This window comes from Drosophila biarmipes, chromosome 2R (genome assembly GCF_025231255.1).
Source record: "Drosophila biarmipes strain raj3 chromosome 2R, RU_DBia_V1.1, whole genome shotgun sequence".
Taxonomy (NCBI): Eukaryota; Metazoa; Arthropoda; class Insecta; order Diptera; family Drosophilidae; genus Drosophila; species Drosophila biarmipes.
This window is the reverse complement of record NC_066615.1, coordinates 19903812-19924795: the sequence shown is the minus strand read 5'-3', so window position 1 is coordinate 19924795 and position 20984 is coordinate 19903812. Positions and strand designations below refer to the sequence as shown.

The 20984-nt window shown below is 44.1% G+C and overlaps 2 protein-coding genes across 2 annotated transcripts; one reads left to right on the top strand and one right to left on the bottom strand.

The window, feature by feature from the left end:
* Positions 1 to 5833: 5833 nt before the first annotated feature.
* LOC108022893 (uncharacterized) lies at positions 5834 to 10218 on the top strand. The gene has a single exon (XM_017092091.2). It carries the CDS (start codon positions 6488 to 6490, stop codon positions 9107 to 9109), a length of 2622 nt encoding a protein of 873 aa, XP_016947580.1. The 5' UTR covers positions 5834 to 6487; the 3' UTR covers positions 9110 to 10218.
* Positions 10219 to 13210: 2992 nt separating this feature from the next.
* On the bottom strand, positions 13211 to 18439 carry LOC108023085 (protein phyllopod). Its single transcript, XM_017092338.2, has 2 exons — positions 18051 to 18439; positions 13211 to 14636 (listed from the first exon to the last, which is right to left on the bottom strand). The coding sequence occupies exons 1-2, from the start codon at positions 18237 to 18239 to the stop codon at positions 13599 to 13601; spliced, it is 1227 nt and encodes a 408-aa protein (XP_016947827.1). The 5' UTR covers positions 18240 to 18439; the 3' UTR covers positions 13211 to 13598.
* Positions 18440 to 20984: the final 2545 nt, after the last annotated feature.

Genomic DNA, 20984 nt, shown 5'->3' with positions numbered 1-20984 from the left:
GCCAAAGGTGAGACCTGAAGCCAGCATCGCTCATACGCCACATATGCCGAAAATGACTAACAAATGCCCGCGATCTCAAATGGCCGATAAAACGAAAAGGAAAACGCCTATTTTCATGTTCGATATGTCCAGCCAGTTGGGGTTAAATGATTTATGCCTACCCGGCCCAGCCTTGGCAGACACTCCAGCCCATTCTTGCAATAGACAAATTTAAATATCGCAGGCAATTTGTCAAATGCAACGATATTTGCGCTATAGGTAGAATTTATTATCGGCAAGTGCGTCGCCTTGGACATTTATTTTTCATTTGTTTGTTTCTCTTTTGCAGTGAATTTCAGCGAAAGCAACATAACTATCAGCCGAGCTAATTTGCCTAAGCGAATTCAGCAGGGGCGGCTAATTAAGACAAGGATGCGACTGCGAGTGCGGCTAATTGAAAGGCAATAGGTGCATTAAAGCAGCAAAGCAGCGGCAACCTTGACATTGAAAACGAATGACAAATAGCGAAAAGTTCACTCAATATGAAAGTTGCCAGGCATTATGCGATTTCATAGGTGGCATATGCGCATGTGGCTGATGTGGTAGGCGGGGCAAGAAACTTGGCACGCATGTGAGCGGATTTTCACTGCGAAAAAACACACAAAAGTGAGCGGACCTCGTTGTCAATTTATCAATTGCATAAAATAATAGGCCTAGGCGCATAATTTAATGTCGCGTTGTTTGCCATTTTGAAGGCCGCTTTGTATACGCGCATATCTCGCTGGAGATATATGTATTTCGTATTCTATGGCTGCACATGCAGATTAATCGCTGGAAAATGCCTTTTGCGCCTGAGTCACGCAACCGGGCCCACAGTTTGATTCGGTTATGATAGCCCAAAGATCGGCCAGCTACTGCCAATTATATAATGTGCATTTTCGAGCCACTCATAAACAACATTAAGTTATCAGTGATCAGCGTGTGTACTTAGCTTCCCAATGCCGCACACTTCCAGATACGCTTCCGTTTTGCAATGTTTGTTTGTTTGTTTAATACGCTCTGGGAATTTTAATCGCAGTGGGGAAATTAATTGAGCTATTAATAGATTAATTTATGGCATACTTCCCAACGGTAACTTGCATGCTGCAAATTGCTAGAATAGTTCTACGATTTCATACATCACAGCTCCCTTTCCGTTTTTATTATTAATTTTTTTTTCCATAAACAAACTAGCAGGCCGTAAACGCTATGTCGGCCTTTTCATTATGGCCATAACATTTTGCACATACCAAAGACCTGGAGACCAACCCACACGGAGACAGGCGTTGCCGTTGCCCCAATGCGTTGCACGCACCAAAAACTAAAAAAATCCGAATTACAAACATTTACAAAAACCAATCGGGGGACCCACAGCTCGAAAAACGCTTGCGATTTTAATTGCACAACCTGGGTGGATTGCGGATTGCGGTTTTTTTCCAAAAAGTGCGAGGCCCAGCCCCACACACAAAGAAACTAAGACCTAGTATAGTCTTTGCTATAGAAATGTATATCCCTTTTTAAATATTATAAAGAACTTGTACTTTTTAAATGAAGAGAGCTATTTAAATGATATATTATATTATACCATACTTAGAAAAATGTATATTTCTGATATATGTATCCTTCTTATAGATCTGTCTAAAGTTCCATAAAGTTCTTTGATCGTATGCTCTTAGTCGTTGCTTATAAAAATATACATCCCATTGAAGTTATTTAAATAAACTTGTAACTTTAATTAAAAACAACTATAAAAAAAAATATATATTTTATTATACCTTTCTTACAAGTTTTATATTTCTAAAATGAAGATCTTTCTTATAATTGTCATTAAAATTTCTTCTTGATACATATATACTAGATCTTTAATGTTTCCAATAGGTAAACAAACATTTAAATTCTTTTGAATAAGTAAGATGTGCCCAATGATTTCTCCCCCTGCACCGCTTGTTCTCCGCTCCGAGACATTTGTAACCCAATTCTGTCGCTCGGGAAAGGAGGCAAATGCACTTTGCGATTTACATTTCGAACTGCGGCGGCTTAATTAAAAGCGTGCTGCACAATGCCCGGCAGTCGAATAAAAAATATGCTATATGTAACGCCATACCTGGAGGTCAGCCGTTCGGTCTCCAACCTGTTGCATCCCCATCCCCATCCCCATCTCCAGTCCCATCCCAATCTCCATGTCCATCTCCAGTCCAGAATCGCGGACGAGTGGCCGGCGGCGGCGGCAATGTCTTCCTGCCTCCACCGGCGATAAATTGTGCTGGCATCAGCCTCTGCCAAGGTCGCTTCCTTAATGAAGTGCCGAAACTTGGGCTCGTTTCGTGGCAGGCACTTGACGTGGAACTGGTTTTCGGGCACCGCTCTCAAGTGGATGCCACCAACAGATGCAGGTGGTGATTGCCACTTGCACTGGGAATAAATTGTAGACTCTAATTGATTTTTCAATTTTTAAATAAGATTCTATTAAGGGATACAGAAATGATAATACATTTTATGTGATTACAAAAAATTTCCACTAAAAACATTTGATTTTAAATTTAACATTATGAATTTTCAAATTTGTTCATAAATTTACATTATAGTTATTTTAATTGAATTTAAATTCCTAGGTTCTTATCTTTAAAATACATTGGTGAATTTATTAGACCACCTTGAAGTCCTACTAAAAGTCTATAAAATATACGAAAGAAATGTGGTATTTCTTTCAGTGCAGATCAAAACAACCCGAAGGTTGCACTGCCCTTGTCCTGAACCTGTTTTCCCGTCTGGTTTCTGCTCTTACCATCCCGACAAAAGGTTCTGAATTATGTAATCCCGCGCTGGAGTCAGTGCCTCCGAGTGCGGATTCTCATGACCCACTTTTGTGGCCATCCATACAATTTGCGGCCATAAATCCGTTTAGCCGGACGCGCAGGATACGCGATCATAACTCATCAAGTTGGCATAATACAAGGAATTAAAAAATAACTATGACTACCACATTGAACTTGAGGTGAGGGAAACTGTCGGATTGATTGCCAATTGTCCGACTGTCTGCCATGCAATCTAATGAGCTAAAACACTGACTGAATAATATATTAATGAAAATGCAATTATGCAAAATAAAAAATAAAAAATACTTCAAACTCCATTTTCGAATATCTGGCCTGATCGGTGCTGACAGCCCGGACTTCCCACTCGAGACTCGAAAATCTCTATGGGGCGAACTGAATTTCATTTTTGCGTAGGCTCAACAACATAAGAGCAACGCGTGCAAAATGTCAACAGAAGGACAAACTTCAGCTAACAATTGCTAATGTGCCGCGATCGGATCTGGTACACACATAGGTATAGGTATGGCTACAGATAGGTGGCCCTGAACGCACTTCGCAGCTCGGAAAAAGTGCAAAAAGTAAATAAACGCTAAATAAAGGCAAATAATGCGTTAACAAAGCGGGCTAGCAACAATGCAGCATACGGCTTAAACATTGGCTTTTAGAGGCAATTTGCTGCCTCCCCAATACATATATTTTTTTTTGCCATGTGACCTACCTCAAGTGTAGCCACTTCCTGGATTTTAGCCAGCTTTTTGGGCCACAATCAAACGAGTTGGATTAATCGATCTTGGTGGGACACGCCTTCTGCACAAACAGAAGTAGAAAAAAAACCCGAATTAAAATTATGATTTTTATTAAATAAATCATTTGCCATTTGCGGCTTGCTCGTTGGCTATGCTACCAGGCCCATAGACAATAAAAACTCTTGATTTCGTATTGTTGCTCGGCCAGTATGCCAGTGTGTCTCTTGCCGCAAGGTTGCAAGATTTTTTTTTCTTTTTCGCTATTCATTTATCTTGGTTTTTTGGTTTTGGGCTTTGTTTTTTTGGCAACATAATTTACTTGTTGGCAAATCAAATTGTAGGGGGAACTCACTGTACAATTCGAAATGAAATGCTTGTCGTCAATTGGCAAATTAATGAGCATTTGATGGCCAGTTGACCTTATGTCAAGTATACGCCGCGTGGCCGGACGCTGAGGGGCAACAGGCAGCCGCTTGTAATTGGATTGCAAACGTTTGTTCTCACTCCTCGTTCTTGTATAATTTTATCAGTTTGGGTAAACAATGCAGGCGGCAGCGGGGCCCAGCTGATGCAACACAGTGTTTCATAAAAGTGAGGCCCGCGCTAAAGGGATTATTCTTTGCCATTATGCATATGATTATTCTTTGCCGCATATGAGTATGAGCGATGATATAATAATGCACGGCACAACAAAATAATCAAGAATGCAAAGCAAAAGTCGCGAGAATGACGCTGCCAATGCGGCTCATTTCAATATTGCACTTGAACTTGCACTTGACATGCAAATTGCCGATGCGATAACCGCGATGTGATGAGGATTCCGCGCACTAATGGGTTGGGTAAACAGCCAGATTGGCGAGATACATTTCACGCAGATATAATTGATTAAGAAATAATTTTAAGGAATGACAGAAATTTATACAGAATTTTTTAGGGGAATGTACAGCATATTTGCAGTTTTTATATCATGTTTATATATATATATAATATATCATTATTTTATAATTTTATTTGAGTATTATTCTTAAAAAATCCCATAAGTATCTTTAAGTAGGCTACATATCCATTGTAAATTATACAAACCCTTAATTTAGCCTTGCAGATTGTAGATCTGTCTTATAAATATCTCCTCTATTTCTATTTTCCCTACACAACTCCACCCGATTCGCTGTAAAGCGGAACTGACCTGCAATTGATTGATCAGCGTCTCTGGGTTGTCAAGTGTGTAACCCTCAAATTGCAATTTGTTGTCGCTAGCTGCAATTTCCTTCCTGTTTCCCCTCGGCGATAAACGGCTCGCTCTGGACGCAGTAATTGCTATTGCGAATGCGATTGCGATTGCAATTGAATTTGTGTGTTCTGTGCAACGAGGTCACCGCCGCACGAAAAGCACTTTCCCAATTTTCAGGCGATCAATGCAAATCGGAAGTGGTTAAGTGTGTGCGAGAACACTTTGCTGCATAAATGTGGAAATTAGTAGAATACTCAGGCAGCTAAGCAGGCTAGCAAATGCACTTAGCAAGGGCGATTGTCACCTGTGTGCTTGCTGTTGTTTTTGGCTATGTTGCTGCTGTGCTTGCTGTTGTTTTTGGCTATGTTGCTGCTGTTATAACGCCTCGTGTTGCTGCTGTGTCTGCTGTTGCTGCTGGCTGTATAGCTGGGCTTGTTGTTCTATGTTTGTTGCTGCTGTGTTTGCTGTTGCTGCTGGCTGTATATCTGATGTTGTTGCTATTGGCGTTGCTGTTGTTGCTGTCAGAATAGCTGGTGTTGCTGCTGTTTCTGCTATAGTTGCTGCTATGTTTGCTGGTGGTGTTGCTCCTGTGTTTGTCGCGTCTATTGCCGTTGCAGCCTGTGTTGTTGCTGCGTTGTTTGCTGTGTTGTTGCAGCTGTGTTTGCTGCTATTGTTGCTTCTCGTGTTGTTGCTGCTGCTGCTGCTGTAGCCCGCCGGTGTTGTTGTTGCCAACGCAACAAGTTTCGTGTGTGTTGCCAATAAGTTGTCGCTGCCGGCGTCGCTGCGCTCTCGCGCCGCTGCTGTTGTTGCTATTGGCTTTTGTTGTTATCGTGCGTACTTGGACCGCTCAATAACGCCGCCGACGCCGCTGCCGCCGTCGCTGGCGCTGCTGCTGCCGCAGCTCTGCCGCCGGCCGCCTGCTGCTGCTGTAAACACAAAAAAAGAGGCAGAAAAAAATTGAAACGAAAGCAGAGGGTATTTAACCGACCTCAAATCAATTTGCAATTTCAGTCGATCTCCGCGTTGCAGCGTTGCATGAACTCGATTTGGTCGCGTGCGAAACAGCAAGTTTACACAAGTTCAACCGAAAAGCCTTTCGGAAATATATATGCCGCTTACATACATAGTTGGGAAACGGGCAACAAATCCATACGCAACTTGAACTCCAAAATCACCCGAAACGCAGTCGAAATTGTTAATTGAACTCTTATTTATTAACTTTGGCAAAACGGTGTCAAGCGCGGCCTAGAAAAAGAAATAAAACAAAACCCCGGCGACAAAACGGCCCAAAAGAAATTCCAAGCACGTTGCAGACGAAATTACGCAAACGGCGATAAAAAACACACCAGCAACTGCTGCAACTACGACAGCAACATCAGCAGCAGCAGCAACATTAGCAGCAGCAACAGCTGACGTTCAATGAACGCCTCAGTTTCTGGCTAACCAGATGCACATCTTGGCCAATCCCAACCAACCAATGTAAGGTGCAGCTCCCAGCAGAGAGAGCTTTTCCCCAACTGAACTTGAAAGTGAAAGTGAACGAGAGCGGAGAAATTGCGGAGAAGAGATTGGTCAGCAGGGAAAGAAACCCGAAAGAAAGACCGTAACTTTTGCTTTTGCTGGAGTGGCCAAAATCAACTCAGAGCATCAGCCAAGGTCGTTCGATAAGTTAAGCTATGGATAAGGATCACTCGGAACAGGTGTACGAGGTGAAGGCGCCCCATGCCGGAGCAGCGGGTCACACCTTCCTAGTGAGCCCCGTGGACCCCACGCCCATCCTGGCACCCATTCTCACCGCTGTGCCCGTGATGAAGCCCCGGGAGTCCCCTGCTCCGTTGGAGAAGTCCAAGGAGGAGCCGGAGGTGCTGGAACTGGATGATGACCAGCCCAGCTGCAGTTCCCAGGCTGTGGTGCCCCTGTCCACGTCCCTGCCCTGCAAGCTGCTCCGCATGCATGCCAGGCGATCTGCCCAGGCCCTGCTCCACCAAATGGAATCGCTGGACTCGCAGCTGGGCAGCAGCCATGGCAGCACTTCGGATGAGACTTCGCCCAGTGCCCCACCCATGTCGCCCACGGATCAGCAGCTCGTGGATGTGGGCATGGGCTCATCCATTGGGGACTCTGAGGAATCCTCGGAGGAAGGCGACGAACTAAAGCCCCTCGCTGTGGACAATCACATCATGCACGAGGTGGAGCTGAATGAGCGCCAGACTTCACCACCGGCCGTCTTGAGTGAGGCCAACTTGGAGAAGTTCCGCAAGCACCAGATGGATAACATCTATCTGCATCCCAACTTTACCCTGGATGCTTCTCCACCGCCAGCGGTGGCTCCGGCCAACTCACCCGTTCTGGAGGCCAAGAGAAGTCATCGCTCCTTCCTCTCGATGAAGAAGGATAAGGAGGTGGATCAGCCACTGGAGAAGGAGAAGGAGCAGGAGGTTGCAGTTCGGGAGCAGGAGGATTCTGAGCAAAACCATGGTCCCAATGAGATAGACACGCTGGATCCGTCGCTGATTCCCAGCGAGGAACTGGCCGCCGAAATCACCGAGGCGGTGGAGTTCTACTTCTCCAACGAGAGCATCCTGAAGGATGCCTTTCTGCTGAAGCATGTGCGTCGCAACAAGGAGGGCTTCGTCAGCCTCAAGTTGGTGTCCAGCTTCAAGAAGGTTCGCCAGTTGACCCGCGAGTGGAAGGTCGTGGGCGATGCAGTGCGTCGCAAGTCCCGCAAGATCGAGCTCAATGATGTGGGCACCAAGGTGCGCAGAATCGAGCCTCTGCCCAGTTTCGATGAGACCATGCCCTCGCGCACCATTGTGGCCTGTGATCTTCCCATGGACAAGCTGACCATCGAGAAGGTATCGGATCTCTTCTCCCGCTGCGGTGAGATTGCCCTGATCCGCATCCTAAAGCCGGGCATGGCCATTCCCGTGGATGTGCGTCAGTTCATGAACAAGTATCCGGAGCTGCAGCAAAAGGAGTGCGCCCTCGTGGAGTACCTGGAATCCTCGTCCGCCCGGGATGCCCGCCACCTAAGTGGTCCCTTCCAGGTGTACGAGATGGTGGCTCCCAAGAAGAAGACTGGCAAGAAGGCAGCCGTCATCCAGATCGCTGCTCCCGTGGCCCGAATGGTTGAGAACTATCGCTACTACAACGACGCAAACTACGAGAGGAGTCGTGGTGGCAGCTTCTCGGGTCACGAGACTGTTCCAGATCTGCGCTTCAAGCTCAAGCGCAACAACTCGGATTTCCAGCCGAGCTACTACCAGCAAATGGGGCCCAACAGCCATGGCTACCATGCCAATCCGTATCAGCATTATCAGCCACGTGGCAGCATCGGGAGCAACCACAACCAGGAGATGGGTTTTTTCGGCTATGGTCCCAGAAGATACAGCAACACATCGACGATTTCGGCCAACACGGCGGCTGCCTTGGGCGATGCCTCGCCCATATCTTCTGTTGTCAATTCAGGCGGTAGTCCCGCATCGCCCATCAGTAGCCTCCAAAGGCGTCTATCCAACTGCTCCGAGCAGAACTTCACACCGGAAGTCAATCCTCCAATGTCGAGGAGGGCTAGCAATTGCTCAGAGAGCGGGGGCATTCCCCAGCGACGTGATTCCAACTGTTCGGAGAGTTGTCCCTGCTCCAGGAGGGTCTCCGATTTTGGTCAGCAGAACACCGCGGAGCAGAGCACCGGCTACAGGAAGACATCGGTGTGCTCAAATGGCAGTTGTCCTGGCAATCAGAACCAGGAGCGTCGCTTCTCCAACGGCTCCATGCAGTTCGAGAGGACCTTCTCGAATGCCAGCGAGACCAGTGGCTTCTATCGTCGTCCCTCGAATGATTTCAACATAGAGAGGGAGCCCATCCAGACGGATCAGTTGGTGGGCGGCGGAGGCGGTGGCTACCAGGTGTGGCCGCGCCGTTACTCCAACAACTTCCAGCAGCTGAGCAGCAAACTGGCGGCCTACGACAATGCTCAATACATCGGAGGAAGACGCATCTCCACGGACTCGGGCTACGATCGACGCTGCTCCTTTGGCTCGGAGGGATTTGATGGATCTCCCCGATCTCGCACCGGAAGTTTCCTGAGCAGCTACAAGCATGGCGGAGATGGCTACGATGGCCAGCCCAGATCCCGAACCGGAAGCTTCCTGGATGGTTCTCCTCGATCGCGCTCCGGATCCTTTGCCCAACGGGCCGCCGAGAGCCTGGTGCGGACTCCCATGGGTCCGGATGGTAGCAAGGGTTTCGGCCAGAGGGCCAGGAAATTCGGACATACCATTTCACCAGTGAACTAGGGTTCTCAAGAAAGAGGGGTTTTTTTTGTTGATTAATTTTAGTGGGAAGAAGAAAACTGTTATAGAACCCCGTTTAGAGCGGGCATTCGTATGTGAAATTAATGGCTGTACACTGTGATGCTGTCCAACTTGTTAAACGTCCCACAGATGCACCATACACCGCCCCCAGCCCTTAGGCCAACCTAGGTTAGGAACATAAACCTATAGTTAACGAATTTTGATCACCGAAATTTACGAGGGGTTACGTTGCTTGATGTGCATTTTTGCCAGTCCTATACTTGTTCTCTCATTTTTTTCACCATTCTTATGAGAAACATAACGATAACAATCACTGCCAATAGTTTAAGCTAAAGAAAAGGAGCAATATAATTGGTTTGGTAGATACTTAGGATTATATCTTTCAAAATAATCAACTTATATGATTGACCATTAACCAGTAATTATGTTCTTATATTTTAACAACTTATAACTAGAGTAGGGGCCCAACTTGTATCACAAAGTCACCCGTGACTTCCACCTTATATAGCTGCTATATCCTTATGAATTCACAAAACAACACTGCTTGTATGCAGATCTAGTATTCTTTTATGGCCCATTAACACTTTTAACAATCGTGCAATTAGGTTAGATGTAGGATAGTCACACCCATTTGTCAAACGGCTGCCATATAAATCGGTTCTAGAAACGTGGCCATAGTAGCCTCCAGGAGTGAGTAACACGGATGTAATTGGAAGCAAGCAAAAATTAATTAGATTCTCAGGTCATTAGGTTTAGCACTCGCAGGGCAGGCAGAAGTGATATCCACATTTCCCAGCCAACCCACTCGTAAATTTCAACTTTTTCTTTTATTTGCTTATTATTTCAACACTTTTATTCAATTACTACTTAGTTAGTCTAATAACTACGTATTTAGAGTTAGGAACTTGGTTGTCCTCCTGCAAGAAGAAAACGACGGAGGAAACAGCAAAACGGATCATTACAGGAGAGAATAAAAATATTTTTCATTTTTAGCTTTTAATTTCGATTTCTTACAGAAGCATAAATCTGTGGATGCAATAAATTATACTATGCGTGTTAACCGTGAATAAACTTATTACAAAAACCGAATAGGGGTCTTGCAGTTGCAATTGGTCGGGGGTATTATTGTAATTAGCCAACAATGGTGAACTTGAAACGGAGCTTAGCTAACAAATTCGCCGTCTTTTTGCCAAATCATTTACCGAATCTTGCGCAATGCGGCTGCTGGCCCGAAACTGAAAGCGAAATTCGCGCCACTCGAGAACCGAAGGTAACTAGGCCAACGAAATAGCGGAAAAAATCAAGTTAAAACCAATATACACATCTAATAACAGCAAATCCCAACCAGTCTGCCTTGCCTGTGAAAGCAACAATTTGAATTTTATTGAATAATATTCGTAATTTTTGTCTTCGCAAAGTGACATGAGCGTGACGCATGCGCCCCCAACTCGAATTTTGGATTTGGTTATTTATTTTTTTTTCGATTTTGTTTTTTCTTGCTGTTTTTTTTTCTTTTGGCGAACTCGCCCGCGGTTCATAATTGTTCATAAAGCGGCCGTTAGCATTGTTATTGCCTTGTCTCCAGCCTCTGGGGCTGAATTTCGAGTACTCATGCCTTAATCGTTGCCGTGCGTGCGATTTTTTTGCGGTCCCAAGGTATTTGTTGTTCACTTTTCGGTTCGTTTTCCTTTTTTCTCGATTTTTGTTTCTTTTCGACTTCGATTTATTAAACAATTTCAATGGATATGCACGCTGCTACACGTACAAGTGAATGATTTTTCGCACACACGCATCCCGCCGCGCCGCCCACAGCAGCCCAGGTCTTATATACACTGTGTTTTATTTTCTTTACCTTACTCGAAACCAGTTTTTTCGGGGCGCTTGGCCAGCAGCAGCGCACTGGACTAATTGTCGCACAATTTTTCACCGCGTGGGCTAAATCCAAAAGTGCAGCACCATAAGATCTAGCCAACGGGAAGCATTTTGTGCGTGCATTTTGTAGGTTGCATAAGGCTTTTTTCCCCCAAAGCGGGGAATTTATTGTAATCACATAGCTCGGGTTCATGTGCTCATGCGCTTGATTAAACTTCCTGGCGCTGCGGCCTTTATTGCCGAATTCCCTTTTTAATTTATGCTAATTAAACGTGCTCAAACAGGAACCGCAGCGAAAACCAGTCGCATGGCCCGTGTTTTCCAGAACAACTTGCACTCATTAAGTGAGAGTTCATCCCCGGCGGATGGGGATAAATATAAATATAAATACCCTGTGAGTTATCGCATTCGAATAAGTTATAAATTGAGGGGAGCCGAGGTCTCATCGATGACATAATGCGATGGGTATTGGGGTAGTTTCAACTCAACAATGCAACCATAGAGTTGGCTGCACATGAAAAAGGATGGTAATAGTATATTTACCTTTTATTTGTTGTTTATATTTGTAAAAATGACTAAAAGATCATCAAAATCTACACGACTTTCGTATCAAAAAACAAGAGCGAGCCACTGTTGTATCGAATAAACAATATCAAGATTAATGTAATCCTCGAAAAAATAAGATCAAGACTACTTTCATCTCAAAAATTTAAATCAAAAAGCAAAATCAAGAGTATTTTCGTCTAATAGAAAGTTGAATTCTTCATATTGTTCTAAGATTTTCTACCCTTTGTGCAACACCCTTTTCCTTCACTATTTAAAGGATACTATTTTATATTAACTTACAAATTGACAGCATACATATTTACTTTACTGAAAACATAATACTTGCTATTGTTTCTCTCTGTGCACCACTGACCTTAGACAAGTCTACACTTTTTGGCAAGATCGCTCATCCTTGGACCGGCTAAAAATGTCCCAAACCGCTCAATGCTACAATTGCCGATGCACAGAACGTAGAACGTGCCGTGTGGCAAGTTGTCTGAGAGTCTGAAAGTGCCTCAACCTTGACCGTCATTTGCAGGCGGCAGAATCGCGAGTCGAGAGATGTGAGCTCCTCGCATGGCCACCGGGCGTATGCGCGATTTCCGGAAACTGCTCGCTCTCCTGTCGTCGTTGCGCCCAGTCATCTTCAAGTTCAGAAGGCACGCTGATATTTATTTATAAATAAAAGTAACCTTAGTCGCCGTCTCAATAAAGCGTACTTGAAGTCGCGCGTAGAAATTTCCGCACCACATTATTAACAGTGCCAGTCATGTCGGCGAAAACCACAACTGCCAGCCACTCAGTCATCAGTTCGTATTGATGAAATGCCATATTGTAAGCCAAAATAAGTATACGCACCGCTGTCTCGATTGCATAAACAGCAACAACGATGCTGACCTCCACACGTTCGTTCTCACTACGCAATTGGGTAAATCAAATAAATACGCTAAAACATCAGAAGCCAGCAATTACACATCGGACTTTCGGACGCGAGGCGAAAGCAAACGATAATTCTACAATAAGGTCGTTGATTCTGGAAGAACCCAGATATGATGTTGGGTCGGGGGGTTTTTATAACCATATATAACATATTGGAAGCCTGTGAGCCAAAGATAATTTTGGGAATTTGGGGATAGTAGTATATTGGAGTCAATTAAAAACTTAAAAAATGAGAACTTCCGGACTGGAAAACTGTCTAACATTTTATAATATTTGCACATTTTTAGGACATGCAAAAAAAATTATAAAAATGCTATGCTAAGAACTTGAGCTTACTATCTTGAAACGGATAAAAAGTTAGTAAATATATTTATTTGTGTTCTTATTTTTTATTTCTTCAAAATTAATTGATAGGGATTCTTTAATTTTTAATAGCATACTTTTCGGGATCATGAATTAATGAAGCATTGAATTAATGAAGCCTACTTTTCGGAGTCAAAATTAAAACAGGTTGGCAGTCCCAATAAAATTGGCGCGAAAATATGAAACCGAATTTCAAATCGAAAACCCTATTTAAACAAATACAGACCCTCTTAATCCACATTTCACAAAGAAAGATATGATAGAATCCAATTTGAATTCTCATAAAAACGTATAAAGTCTCCGAGGTAGGACCTATATATTAACCAGCTGAAAAGAAGTAAATAAAAAACATTTTCGTTAATATTTTGATTGCGTTTGTGCTATTTTTATTTCGCCTGTTGTTTTGTAATACTTTCTTCTTTTGGAGCAAACAAACAAATTCAACTACATTGGCTCGAGGGGAGTTTATTTGTTTTTGTTTTTTCTCTTTTTTGGGTTAAACGGGGAATTGCCTATGACTAATATGTATATTTTAAATATAGCTTTCCACATCCGTTAACTTAACATTCTTAGGTCTTTTCTTGTTGTGTGTGTATTTTATGTCCGCTAATTAATTAAGGTATTTGACTAACAATTAAAATGTAATCGAGGTACTATTAAATTAGACATTCGCTAATGCTCATAATTTGCGTATTGTGCATGCAATTTGACTATTTATGTGGGGCATTACTCTTGGACCCATCGTTTTTTTTTAGACTAGGCTAATGCTAAGGCCCAGTGGTAGCCGCAGGCCAGAGAGTTGCAGCGCAGCTTGGTGGGAATTTTGGTGGTGACTGCTTCTGCTGCTGCGGTGGCTCGGTGGTTCCAGTGGAGCAGTCGCATCCGCTTCCGCTGCCTGCACCACTTCCAGTTCCGCCTGCTCCTCCTCCTCCAGCTCCATCTCTTCTGCCCTTTGGTTCTCCTTGTTTTCCCCCTGGGTAACCTGATAGCTGGTGGTGGTTGGCAGGACTTCGGATATGGCGCTATCGAATTGCAGCAGTATCTCATCTTCGTCGAGTTCCCGCGTCCAGCGCGGCCTCTCTTTGAGTGGACTCATGATCTGCGGGAGTTTCTTGGTGGTGGGGGTGGTTGATTCTGGGGCGGATGCGGGTGGCTCTTCCCTGCTGAGCGTGGTGCCCAGTCGCCGGAACATGGCCACTACCTTGCCATCCACACTCGGTTGCTGGAATCTTTGGTATGTGGGTGTGGCAATGGTATTGGTGGGTGGGGGCACGGGTGCGGATGCCACCAACTCCTTGACCGCTGGTCGCTCCAACGGTTTCCTTCGTGGCGCCACACACTCCACCTTGCAGATCAGATTGCTCCTCTTCTGACCCTGCGGCCTGAGGTAGACGACCACCGCCGACTGCTGGCTCCTCTTCTTCTGCGGACTCCGCCGCAGGCTCTCCATGCAACATTGCCGCAGCACTCGGCTCATCCTGCTGACAGAGGCACTGCGTCGTCTGCTGCTGCTGGGTCTCCGCTTCGAGTAGACTATGGGTGCGGGTGTGGGATTGACGGGAACCTGCGGCTGTGGCTGGGGCTGGGATTGGGGCTGCACTCGCACCTGGGGTCGAACCATCGCCACCGGTCGCAGCTTGGTCCGCTCCTGCTGCACCACACTGTTGCCCATGTGGGAGGGACTTTGGCTCTGGCTCTCGGCCTCGTTGCTGTTGACCGCCTGCAGGGAGTGCCAGTTGATCAGCCAGTTGTTGCAGCTGAAGCAGAGGAACTTGTCCTCGTTCAGGGGCTGTAAGTAGAGAGATAGATGATGGATGAGTAAGGGATGTCTATCAATAGGTACTCTTATAAAGTAAACATAGGCTATAACTCTTAATCTAAGATGTGTTCTTGAAGAGCAATACAAATGTATTAAATAACAATAAATTAAGAGACGAAATTATATTGCTTTTGATTGTTAACTATTAGTGGTTATATTATCTTTGTGAAGTACAAAATGGAATAAACCCAACTTATATATACTAAGAAATATATTCGATGAGCTGAACCATGGCTTGACCATTATGAAGCCTTCTCTATATATTCCCAAAAGTGTCATTAGAGGTGACCCAAAAAGTGGGTTACCTGATAACATTCCGCACCATCAGAACCAATCATTTATTGATTACAAACAGGACACCGTTAAGGTCGTTAGGACTCAGCCCCAGAATTCCATTGCGTGTCCCGTAATCCCAAGCCAAGCATAACCACAGAATAAACCTCTCGAAAATTACGATACGCCTATGCACTTAGTGATCGCTCTCGGGACCCGACCACTAATGAGCATCGAACCAAAGGTGCAAAAAAAGCATAACAACTCCGAAAACAACCGCCAGACGGTCCCGAGCATATTAATTACCCAAGCAGACCTCAGCATTCCGGGGGTATCAATAATTTCGTGCACCTGCCAACGAAAACTAAGCGCCCAACACGGCAGCTGGATGTGGCCGACTGTTCCGAAGGCAACGAAAACCAGTCAAAAGCTAAAGGAAAGAGGGATATTCGGTAGGCTCGAACCTCGAAGCAAACTCGTTTTGGCCAAGGGCCACGCGCCCCATGGAAACGAAGTGGAACCGACGAGGAGAACTGGGTTAAGACCCAACTATGACGGATATTAGGCACGCGTATGGGCGACAGCTGCTCGGGAAATTAGATAAAGGTCGATCGGAGCAGGGGGAATACTACCTACAAGGATCGGGAGAGGGTCTAGGGGAAGGGGTAGGGTAGCCAGGATCAGGAGCGATTGTGGCTGCCTGTTTACCTTTGGCTTCGGCGCTGAAAAGGTGTGCACCAAGGGCCATGTGTAAACGGTATAATAATGCAAATTGCAGGCCAGGTGCAAGGCAGACAGAAAACCACACACACGCTCACAGATCGGAGCTGCACTGAGGGAAATTTGGATGTCTTCCCAAGATAGTAGTTTGTAAAAAATAAGGACTAACATTGCAAGCCAATTTAAAAATGTAGGAGAGTAAATATATTATACGAGTATTGAGTCAATTTTATGACACATTACATGATTTCATATTATATGATCCTAAGGTTGTGGCTCAAAACCCTTATAAAACAATATAATTTATACTAAATAAAATCTTTAATTTGATCAACCATACTTTGTATATGAAAGGTTAATCTTTTGTATTGTATGCCCATTTAATGATATTTTTAAGGACCTTTAAGGCAAATATATTTATTTTTATCAGTGTACGATAGAGGGAGGTATGAAAATAGGGAGGCAGGCTGCTAAATTGATTGCAACTGGACTTTATGGCACTGTCATTGAGGGCTTTATGTTGTTCAGAACTTGCGAGGGTGTAGATTCCATGGGGGTGATCGGTTGCCAGGCTACGATCGCGGCAGGTGGTGCATAAGTCCATAAGTACCCCATATAGGGTTTCGCAATAACGGTTCAAAGTAAATTCTAACGATCCTGGGGAGTGCGTTTCGGAGGGCGAGTTGTGGCGGGGTTAGCAGCGGGGTTTTTTTATTATGAAATCGAATAGCGTGCGGCTGAAGTATATCGTAATTAAATTGATTATTTCGTAAGCAATTAAAGTTGAGGACTGTAAGGATGTGAATGCATACATCTGCTCATGTTTAGAGTACTATATAGATAGTTAGCAACCACTTCAAGTTGTTGACATTCGGATAGGGCTTCATTTTAAGAACCCTCTTCATATGCCTGACCCATTTTCGTTTTCTAATCCAATAGCAAGGAAACCTTATAACAAACTATTGCCCAAAAAACAGACTTAAAGAAGACCCCTAACCCAAAGTAACGTCTAGTTTTCGGCTTTGCTTCGGCACTTTAGAGACTTCTTCTAGAAAAGTTAGGGATTCAAGAAGTATCCTATACCTTACTCTAAGGGTAGATCCTTTGTTTGGATTTGCGCAACTCAAGAAACTGGAATTTCTGTCTTCAGATTTTTGGCATTGTTCGAGGGTTCAACCACCGTAGATCGCTTTAAAGAAAATCCCCTCGCATTTCGAACAATAAACTGTGAACTCAGATCCAGGTATTCGTATTGAATGGTTGATATGCGAAAAAACATCTCACACAAAACCCGAAGAAGGTTCGTACCTTCAAGAGCTGATAAAGCAGCAGCAGAAAACCCAGGAACCCTGATGGGTTTGGATTTTGAGTGCCGAGCGGCAAATACAGCTGTCGTTTGGGATATGGAAAAAAGAGGAGAAAAGGAGAGGGTGCAGAGTGTGCGTCGAAGGTTCGTTCACTGCCCGCAGAAATTGGAGCAATCTCGGCTCCTCGGCAAATCCACCGCACATCTGCCCTTCGAGCAGGTTTGTGGTACAGGTAGTCCAGCGCAGCGGAGTGTCTGTAATCCGAGACCCGAAACTCACTTCCACAGAAAACAATGCCAGGATCTCCATCGAGGATCGATTTCCCTGGCCATCTTCCGCTTTGGCATTTCCCACACACCGCACTGTGCCATATTAGAACAAGCTGTTGGAAATTATGGGAAAGGAATCGAACTAAGTGGCGACACATATGCAAAGTGTCCGATTACCGAAAGTAGTTAGGGAATTGCTTCAGCTGCTTAGAGGGCAGGATACTCAGTTCAAAGGGCAAGGGAAATGGAAATATTAAAACGAGGGAAAATAAAAGGATTTGGGTTAATAAATAAAAGGAGCGAAATGTCTTTACCTATGAAATACTAAGCCAAAATATCTTAGAAAATACCTTTTACGAGGTCTCTTTAATAATTTAAGAGTAGACAAATATGACAATCCTAAGAATATATTGAAGATATTATAACAAATTGTTACAGAGCTGTGTTAGGAATGTTATAATATAGGAAATAAATATAACCAGAAAGAATTTTAGAAACTGCTCTTTGCATACTAGGGACAACCACATTTTTTCCCAGTGGGATGCTGAGGGAGAGCTACCTTTACCTGCCTATGGTCACCCGCCGCCCCTCTCTCTCTGGAATCACTCCAATTTTTCCGCCCAGCGAAGTTCATCCCCTTTTAACCCAAAAACACACACACATGGGAGGCCCGAGCACAGGGAAAACTTTGTCCGAAGGACGTTCTTTCGTTGCATGACTCATCCGCCGAGTTGCCCCAATATCGATTTCTTTCGTCCACACCCCCACCAACACCACAACCATGGCGGGATGTGCCTTTCGTGGAAAATCCATACCTGAAACTTGAATTTCGCCTGGATTAGCTGGACGATGTTGGGCCCGGAGCGGGGCTCGTAGATATTGATCGTCTGGTTGGTGTGGCAGCCGCAGATGAGGCAGGTGCGCTTCAGGTATTCCGAGGAGGCGGCGGGGGCGGCCACGGCCGCCGAGGGATCCGCCTGCTGCTGCTGATTATTGGCAGACATCCTGGCGATTTTTCCCAGCCTCTGACGTCACCAAAGGTCGCACCAACTTGCCGATTTTCGGTCTTCACACTCGTATTTTCTGGGGTGGCGCGCAAAAAGTGGCAAACACAACAAATGCGAAGCGGCAGACACACGCGAGTGAGCGAGAGGGAGTGCGAGAGTGTGAGAGCGGGACAGCGAGCTACGGAGCGGCACGTCCTTCGCGTTGCACGCACAAATTTCGAATGAGCCTTGCTTGTCCTCTTACGCTGGGCTTGAGTTTCAAAACGAGTGCGCGGGCTGCCGGATCAGGGAAACGAAATAAGCGACGGTCACGGGCTGCCAGACCAGCGAAGAGATATCTACGTATAAGGATGAAGGAACTCGCATATCATATATCTCAAATCGTTTATATACTTATTATCTGCTGTATATATATTTATCTTCCAATAAAAAATGTTTTTAAATATCAATATTGAACAAATATAATTTATTTTCTAGAAAATACCTTTTTTGTTGATGTAGCCATAAACAGTATAATAATTTATAAGGTTATAAATAAAAAGTATACAATTTTTTTATATAAATGCCAAATATTTAAACAAAATAAATACACCTAGATATAATAACAAATTCTACCTAGGACCAATAGTTGTCCCATTTGGCTTGCACTGAAAGAAATCACATTTTTAGGGGTGATACGACCAAAACAACATATGTTCACATTTAAGGGCGCCAAAAGGGATGTTGAGAGGCAGAATGACTAGTGCGAATTTTTGAACAGGAAACGAGAACAACAGGCAATATCAGTTAGGGTATTTCAGCAGAACTATGAAAGTATAACCACGAAAAATACAACCAGGGGCAGGAATATTAGTTTTGATAGTAAGAAATTGAGTGTAACTAAAGATGATATTATATTTATTTTAATGTTTTCGAATCTCAAAATGATCATCTCATGATCAACGTCTGGCCATTTCCATGAATGAAATCTCAGAAAACCAAGAAATGTAAGGCCAAATATTTTGACAGCATATTGACGACTTGACCTATCTGAACTTTCGGAACTCGAGCCACCTCTTCTCCAGCTCTTTGGATGCGCTTAAGCCTCCCGGAGGAATCGGCAGCTGCCATCGAGCGACAAACACCGAATTTAATGTGGACGGCTTCCTCGACTGGTACTTATGGTGGAATGGAAGACCCACCGGCTCAACACAGAGCCGATGTATAAAAAATGTAGCTTGCAGCATGTGTGCATTGTGGGCTCATCAACAGGCTGCCGAGTGTCTGAGGCCCCCCAGCTCCCCGATCCGCCGGTCCGCCGACTCCGCCAAACACCGACAGCAACGGCAGCTGCTCCAAAATACAAAAGGTGCGTTTTGGGTTTTTTGTCTTTCCCATTTTGTTCGGGCAGCTCAATCATATGTTCTCCGTGTTGTAGCTCATTTTGAGCCGGTGTTGCAGCTTGCAACCGGATTTTTTCGTGGCGACAGATGTTTCTTCTTTTTTCCTTCGTCCGAACCTTCTTCGGCCGCCCCTCCGATTTGCACCTTCCTTCCAGTATCAGATTGCAGCCACTGGGTTAACTGGCGCTGCCCGCCGCTACTTTTACTACGCATCTTCGTCGGTAGTAAACAAAGGAGTAAGGCACTCGCAATCGCAAACGAGGCCCCTGATGAATGAAAAGGTGAATGGGCCCTTGCGAGGGAGGCCGCGAGCGGGGAAAGCGTGGCGAACGATATGTATATCCGGAACTGGACCCTCGATGTGATCGATTTCCGCGCCATATGCGTGGCGAATTTCCATGCTGATCCTAGTACGGGAGAGGAAGTGGCCAAGGTGGCTGGATGAGATCACAAGGATTACAAGGTTGATAAGCAAAAACCATGGTTATCTGCAGTGATTTAATATGCATTATTTAATATACTTTCTTTTATTATTCAAAAATTAATGTTGATTTTCAACACATTAAAACCCCCATTTATTAGTTTTATGTTCCATTTTAATAGCCCATACAAATTCTTTTAGACAAAAAATTTGGTTGGTCAGGTTGACAACAACACGAATATAAATTTTAGTTTTAAAGGTAGCTTTGAGTAATACTAGTTTTTAGTTATATGATTAAATTTTACAACAGAATTCGCTATTTTATAAGTTGGGAATAATTTTTAAATTTGTTCGTAAGCCCAACGTTACGTACTACGTAAGCGTAAGTATTTTACTTTAAAGCGCCACCTATTAAATGTGCCCGATAGGTGGCGAAGTGTATCTTACAAGCGTTTCAGTAGATGGCGCTAGTTATGGTGGCGCGCAGTACGAAAAATCACCGATTTTGCAGCAGGCGAGTAGAAGACATGAAATTGTAGATCTTCTTTGGTGCTATATAACTAATTTGATTCTCCTGACTTCAATCTGTTCGAATATCTTTACTCGGTTACCTAACATAATTATTAATTTAATATGCGTCATACAAATAATTTTCGTACTATATTAAAACAAAAGGCCATTAGTTAAATTTTGTTGCTAAAACTTTGAGATATAATTTATAAACGCAAATTACTTATTATTGTTAAATGTTGTACGAATGAGAACAGCATTAATGCATATTTGTCACATAAAATCAATAACAATCATACTCATGCCCTTAAAGGACTTTGAGAATTTATTTTATTGTTAGTAAATTGAAAACTTAATTAATGTAAAAAGAATAATAAAAAATGCAAATCAAAATATTAATTAATTTTTCTAACATGTTTTATCCTTTTA